Consider the following 7619-nt stretch of genomic DNA (forward strand, 5'->3'; position numbering starts at 1 on the left):
AGGGCGGCGACCTTGGATTTGATGCGGGCTGAAGAGTCTGGGGATCATCGCAGGCTTTAGCCCCGGTGGCCAGGCCGGGTTTTGTTTCGCGGTTATTTAATGGGCTATAAAGAGGCAGCGTGCGTGGACTGCCTGAGTGTCCGCGAAGGGCTGCCGGGCACCGACACGTCTGTGTTGGCTCCCCATCCTTCCATTCGCTTCCTAACAAACAGGGGTTCTCCGGAAAGCCAATCTGTGTGCTTCTATTTTTAGAAACTTGATGATGGGCACTTAAACAACTCCCTGGGTTCTCCGGTTCAAGCCGACGTGTACTTCCCACGACTGGTAAAAGCAATGTGCTCGCTGTCTCTGCCTTTACCCCCTTCCTTTCTGGTGCATTTTGCTTGCTTTCTGGTGGGTCAGGTCTTCCGAGGAGGGCTTGGCTCTTCGCTAACAGCCTGTAAACTTCCCGTCTCTCCCCTCCTCCTCTGCAGATAGTTCCATTTTGTGGGCACATTAAAGGTGGTATGCGGCCAGGCAAGAAGGTGTTAGTGATGGGCATCGTGGACCTCAACCCAGAAAGGTAAGGGCCAGAGCCGAGGCCGCCGCTGCCTCTTCCTCTCCTTGTAGACAGCGTTGCTAGTTAGGAGTGCCAGGAAAGTACCATGTTCCCATGAAAAGAATGTGTAGGAATCCTAGCCATCATCTCTCCAGATAGCTATTTATATCAGCGATGGTAAAAATAGGTCTACAGTTTCTCTTTGACCCTTGAGGAGGCCAAAAGACTTTTTCTTTCTTTTTTTTTTTTGGTTTTGAAACACTGTAGTTGTAACCAAAGCTATTAAAATAATAAGAAACAAACTTACAAGACATTGCCCTTATCAACTTCTGGGTCCGTTTTCGAGAATTTTAAAGTGGATGAAGGCACAGGTGGCCTGGGTCGTTTGAAGTCTTCACTTGCAGTTATTTTCAGTTACACTGAACTTTTCACCAGAGCCTGCTTTAGGTAACAAAATCTATTGGTTTGAGTGTAATCCTTCTCTATATTTAAACTCTGTAAACAGTAGCCGCCCATTAAAAGCAGATGAGCCAACAGGAGGAGGAATTGGGTCAAGTTAAAATGTTACATTCAACTCCGCCAAAGTGACACTGTTTCCTTTTTAGCTTTGCCATCAGCTTGACCTGTGGTGATTCGGAAGATCCTCCCGCCGATGTGGCCATTGAACTCAAGGCTGTGTTCACAGACCGGCAGCTCCTCAGAAACTCTTGTATCTCAGGAGAAAGGGGCGAAGAGCAGTCAGCAATCCCTTACTTTCCATTCATCCCAGACCAGCCGTTCAGGGTAAGTACCTCAAGTACTGGAGCCCAGTGTTGGGAGGGCCCCTGCTTACTCATTATCTACTGTGTGCCAAGAGCTCTTTAAGAATTTCTTCCTGTCCAAGAAACTTGTTGCCCAGCCATGAGAAAAGAATTAAAAAACAACAAAAGACATCTGCTTACTGATAGACATTAATACTTACCATGGTAGCTCTTGAGTCTCTTCAGCCATGTGTTTTGTTAATGTATGCATAAATGCACACCTAATTGCTGACTACTTAACCACAATTCTACTTAGCTAATACAGAAGTATTAATTATTTACTTGTTTACTTTGGGGATGTTTCTGGGGATTGAACCCCAGGCCTTGTGCACATTAGGTAAGGTCTCTACAGCTTAGCTGCGATCCCAACCCACTTTGTGATTTCTGTTTTGAAATTGAATCTCATTAAATTGTCCAGGCTGATCTTGAATTTATAATCCTCCCAGCTCATTTTTCGGAGTAGCTTGGATTACAGGCCTGTGCCATCAGGCCAGGCTGGGAGTAATAATTTATTATTAAATTATTATTATCTCCTGGGCCTGGATCTCACCAATTAGGTAAAAATGGCTGGCCGGTAAGTCCAAGTATTTCCTGTCTCCACCTCCCCACCACTGGTAGTACAGGTGCATTCTGGACCTGGCATTTTTGTGGGAGTTTAGAGACTAATTATTAGATAATATTAATAATAACCTAGTAATAATTTTCTGTGTAACAGAACACAGTGTTAGGCATAGAGCGATAACCCACCCCCAACTGTCAGATTGATTGTTAAATATTAATTAGTATCTAGAATTTTCATGTTTCTCGGACTCTAAGTAGCTCGAAACCTTATTAGTTATGGGGTTAAAACAATTCAGTGGCTAATTTTTCATTTTCTCTTGTTCCCTTTGCTAATGAGTCCTTATTTGTGTATTTATTTCCCCCTGTGGGTTCATTAGGCTTGTCTGTGTCACGGTCACAAGCAGTGTGGCTGACAAATTTCTTCCCTTGGGCTTGGGTAATGGGCTTGGGTAGGTTTGCTCTAACTATCTAGTAGGCAGGAAACACAACCTGAAGCTGGAATCTCATCAGGCAGCAGTAGCACTCCCTTCCTCTGCAGGATGAGGCCACGTAAGAGGCACAAGCCAGTCATATAAAAGAGGACTTGCCGACAGTCGGGCCTGGCGATGCGGCCGTGGTCTGCGTGAGTCCTCTTACCATACGTCACAACATTGCACCTTGCTCAAAACCACGCTGCCAGTGAGCAAGAACAGACAAAGCTGCCCTTAATACGTCGCACTTCACGTGAACCTACCCAAGGCCTGCGACTGTTTCCCCTTCCTTATCGTCTAGGGCAAAACAAAAGTTCCTAACTTTTCCATCAGTGATAGAAATGAGATTGTTCCCCTTGTAATCCTAATCTCGGAGGTTACGCAGTACCTTAGCTTCTCCTTTAGAATGGAAAGCCCTAACAGGCTCCTCTTGCTATACCAGCTTCTTAAATGGTGTGTGTGTGTGTGTGTGTGTGTGTGTGTGTGTGTGTGTGTGTGTTTTCATGGGTGGTGAATGCACAGTGCTTGCAGTCTGGAGTGTGATTCAGGAACACTGTCATCCTTCTCCTTTGAGACAGGATCTCTCATTGGCCTGGATCTCACCAATTAAGCTAAACTGGCTGGCTGGTGTTTCCTGTCTCCAATTCCTCACCACTGGTATTACAGGTGCATTCTGGACCTGGCATTTTTGTGGGTGTTTAGAGCATTAAACTGGGGTCCTCTTGGCTAGGCAAGTATTTGACTGGCTGAGCTATCTCCGGTGGTAAATCCTCACGCCTGATTCATGGGTGTGAGCTTCTGACTAGGAGTACGCTGCTCCCCAACAGCAAAAACTGGAGTGAAATAGAGCTTCTTGATGATACAGTTTAATCAGTGATGTGAATTACATGTGACTAATATCACATAGGGAGTCCTCTGCATGGTGGCTGCCAGTGCTTTTCTAGGAGCATCATAGCATAGCCAACTCTTGTCATCTGTCATGGTCAGAGGACAGCCACGGTCTTCCAGGACAGCCAGGAACACACAGAGAAACCCTGTCTCGAAAAACAAACAAGCACCATGGTGAACCATGGAAAAGTTGAAGGAAAGGTTTACCATGTAGAATTGCTGTTTGTTTAGCTTAACAAAGCCATGTTAATTACACATTCTTGGTCCCATAGTAATTGCTGTGTAATCCTCCCTCTCTGCCTTAGTGTTTACCACGTTTGTCTAGACTATTATTAGATGCTGATAATGGCTGTCAATCGTGCCTCAGAAGAGGCCCCCCTGTAGGTGGGATGGAATTGTTCAGCAAGAGACATGAAGGCATGAAGTGTCATATAAACAGATCTTTGCTCCTTTGTACCTCTACCTGGAGTATAGGAAGAACTGTCACAGCCTCCTGTTTACAATCTTTCAAGCAATAGTTCTCAAAGTGGGTTCCCTGTCCCAGCATCTCAGTCATTCCTTGGTACTGGCGACAGTGCAGATTTGTTGACCATGCTCTGGACTTCCTGAACTGAGAGTTGGGGGAGTAGAACCCAGAACTCTGTACTGCAGCTTTCAGCATCTTGTGATGTTTGAGATTTATTAGAGGTGTTGCTTTTCTTCTCAACAGTGTGGGTTTGGGTTTTTTGTTGTTGTTATTTTTGTTTCTTCTAGGTGGAGATCCTTTGCGAGCACCCACGTTTCAGAGTGTTTGTGGATGGACACCAGCTGTTTGATTTTTACCATCGTATTCAAACATTATCTGCCATTGACACCATAAAGATCAATGGGGACCTCCAGATCACCAAACTTGGCTGATGTTTAAAGCACTTCTCTTTCAAATACGATCAGGTGCCACAGCTACACAACTGTCTGAAAGAAGTGTCTTAGCAAGGTCTGGAGACTTGAAAAGAAAACAGAAAGGCAGACCTCACTGTCTCTTTTTGTGCAATTTCAGTCCAGAATGACATCTTCATCTGTGGTCTGCCCAGAGGAAGAGAGCTCGCAGGAAAGACACCTTGCCATTCTGCCCAGAACAAAGTCATACATTTATGCTGGATTTTACTCAGACTAAGCTAAAATGGACTTGTGGTGATTTGTGATTTGATAGCAGATATTCATCATTTCAAAGCAAGGTGATATTTAGAAACAAAAGTGCTAAAGACCTTAAAAAAAAAAAAAAAAAAAAACAACGGTACATCAAATCGATGCATTTCTGCACTGAAGTGGAATTGCGTAGCACAACCGACATTTTAGTCAGGGTATTTACATAGAATGTAGATTGTGCAAGATTTGGTTTTTATGTTTTCTTGGGGGTTGTTTTGTTTTTGTTTTGTTTTTGTTTTTTGGCTCTGTTTTGTTGGCACAGCATCATGTTAACTCGAATTTTTAAGCTTTCTCAGTTATTTATTCATATTTAGTATATGTATTACTGTATTAGAGAATGAGCAATGTCTACAAATTATGAACTTAGGTACGAGGGGGGAAACTATGTAATTACAAGCATAAAACAAGTGGATTTATATCTTAAAGAATTTGAGCATATTCTCCATACCCCTCAACTTTGGCTTCTTAACATAACTGCTATAAGTGCTTTGGGGGAAATTGGCAACATTTCGATAAAACTCTAAGGTTTCCGTCGATGATGTGAACTTTTGTTTGCACTGCTCTTTCTCCTTCCTTTGGATTAGCACAATATTGGCTCCCTTAAGTCTAACTACTCCCTAGATTTACATAATAGCTCGTTAAGTTGTTATTAAACTAGTGGAAAACATGTAAGAGGGATTGCATAGACAACTTTTAAAATAACTACTCTATCAGTTTTTAATAGTATACTATAAAAATGATTCCAGGACTCAGTGTAAGGCAGAAGCAAATTGCCCCAACTTATGTACTAAGAAATAACTTATATCAACTTAGGCTGTTAGCTCACTGTATAATTTTTCTTCTGAGACCCTCCCCAGTATCCGTAAGCAATGCCTTTGGAGATCCTGAGCAGACGATGCCACCTCTCTGGTGGTTTGCAGGAAGTAGAATGAGGTAGGCTCCAGTTAGGTCGCCTGAAAGATTAAGTCCCAGGATTTCAGGCCTTTGAGTCCAGCCAGAAGTGTTCATGCTTCCAGGGAAAGTGCTTTGCCCACACTTGCAGAACTGATCAAATTGAAGCTGTCTCTAGCAGTAGGCTGCTGGTTGTTGATGTATCTGCAAGGCTAGGGATGCTTGGAGTCATGGACATTCTTTCAAACACTGCATAGGCCCTGGAGATCCGGGCCCTTGGCATTGCTTGGTCAGGTAGCGGGAGAAGAAGGGTGCCGGGTGGGTGTGCATTTATATATAATTTAGGTTTTGTTTGTACAGTGTGTGTGTCACTAGGGCATCATCTTGTCCTGCTTTGCTTTTAAGGTGTTTTCTTTTTTTACACAACATGCAGAGGCACTGAAGTGGCCATGTCATCTTCATGTGTCAGGAATGTAGACAGTGTTTCAGAACCAAAGTCTAAAGATAAATAAAGGAAACTAAAATAACAAATTTTTTATAGATGATATATTTGGAATCTTCTCAACTTTGAAACTGTTTCACACAGTTCCGTGGTGTTATATACAAAGACTTGTCCACCGAGACCAGCTGCACCTTAAAAAGCTTTACGTACCAGCTGGCCTCTCAGCCATAGTCAGCCGTGAGAGCTGTTTTGTAGCTCCAGGTATTTTTTAAGCCTGTGATCAATTTCTCATGGGTTGAAAGGCCACTTTGTAGGAGTGTTTGTCAGGAGACTTAGGAAGCACCCTGAGAAACATTTGTAAGAATTTGGACCTAACCCATGTAGTAAGCAGTCCCGGGAGAGCTCTCCCGAGTGGCCACGCGTGTAAGTCAGCAGAAACTAGGCGAGTGGGGAGTCAGGTTGGAAGTGACTTTCCCCTACCTGTCAGCTAACCCAGAAGCTGACGTGGCTGCTCAGTGTGGAAACCAGTGTTAAACCATCACCCTGCAGGTCAAAGGGATCCTCTGTGGTCAGCCTCCTGGGATTCATCTGAGCAGTGTGACAGGCTGATTTTTGGACTAGCTAAATAAAGAGGGGACACATCCCACTGTCCTAATGACTAGCTAGAAACTAGGGCAAGTTCACACTCTCCTCAGCCTGAGAGGTCTAATGTGGGAATTTCAGGATGGAAAGTGCAATTTAAAGCTTCACGGGGCAAATACTTGCATACGTAAGGACAATCTGCGGCAAAATTGGAGTAAATGTGTCTGTCAAGTCAAGTGACTTCTACTTTCTGGGCTGTTCCAGACATGTCTTAAAATTACTATTTTTTTAAATTCCGAAGCCTGGTTTCAAATCTTGCCAACATCTCTAAGACCCCCTAAGAGATAGAATTGATGATACATTAAATGGCAAATTGATGTGCATTAAGAGGAAAATATCCAAAAAAGGATTGAGCCCTATTGCCTTGAGAAAACAGCTTTGGCACTTTCTGGCATTAATAAAGGTGATGTTCCTGTGATGACGTATTTTCAAAGAAACACTTTCTTATTTACTGCGTGGTGTGAGGGTTAGATGTGTTGTTACATTATGTCACTGCTGAACGTTATTTGCACTATAATAAAGGAATTTTCTACAAGATAGCTGCTGGGTTACTACATGCTGAATTTGGCCCTAGATCTGTAATGTACTTATCATAGACTATGTGCTTAACAGTGGCCCCTCTGTGTCCCATGCTTATCAGACACCTACAATGTGTTTCCCACATTGAAAAAAAGCGAGGAAAATGTCTCAGGCTTCCAAAGACCTAATGAGCTTATGTTGTGGATGCCAGAGTTCTGTTTCAATTAAATATAAAAAGCATAATGCTATTTTGCATGCAGTGATCTTACTAATTGTTACATAGTACTATGAGGTTGATGCTTGCATAGATTTAGTATGAAACTTGGATACAGAATCATTGTTTCATCCCTCAACACTCCTTATATTTAAATGTCTCCAACCTCTAACTTTGGTCATGCAGCCACTTATCTATTCTCCCTTGCTGCAGCTTTGCCTATTTTGTAATATTGTAAATGACAGAGTCACAGGACATTCACCCCATGATGTCTGACAGTTGGCTTCTTTGAATCTGCGTGATGTGTTTGAGCTACATTATATCTGCTTCCGCTGCTGCACATCCTTCCACTGTAAGGGTAAACTAAAGTGTTACACTGTATCCACTCTTCTCTCCTGCCCTCTCTCTTTCCACGTCCCCCAGCCGCCATCAAGGTGTCCCTGTGTAATCCAAGCTGTCCTCAAAATTG

General features: G+C 43.2%; 1 protein-coding gene across 1 annotated transcript; it reads left to right on the forward strand.

Moving 5' to 3' along the window:
- Positions 1-252: 252 nt before the first annotated feature.
- On the forward strand, positions 253-6956 carry Lgalsl (galectin like; the record flags this gene model as incomplete). The annotated part of the gene is given in 4 exon segments (XM_055628996.1): positions 253-324; positions 474-562; positions 1144-1321; positions 4011-6956. Coding segments are annotated over 4 exon segments (483 nt in total), but the record flags the coding sequence as incomplete, so codon positions are not given.
- Positions 6957-7619: the final 663 nt, after the last annotated feature.

The sequence above is a fragment of the Psammomys obesus genome, unplaced genomic scaffold (assembly GCF_907164565.1).
Source record: "Psammomys obesus unplaced genomic scaffold, mPsaObe1.curated_primary_1811, whole genome shotgun sequence".
NCBI lineage: Eukaryota > Metazoa > Chordata > Mammalia > Rodentia > Muridae > Psammomys > Psammomys obesus.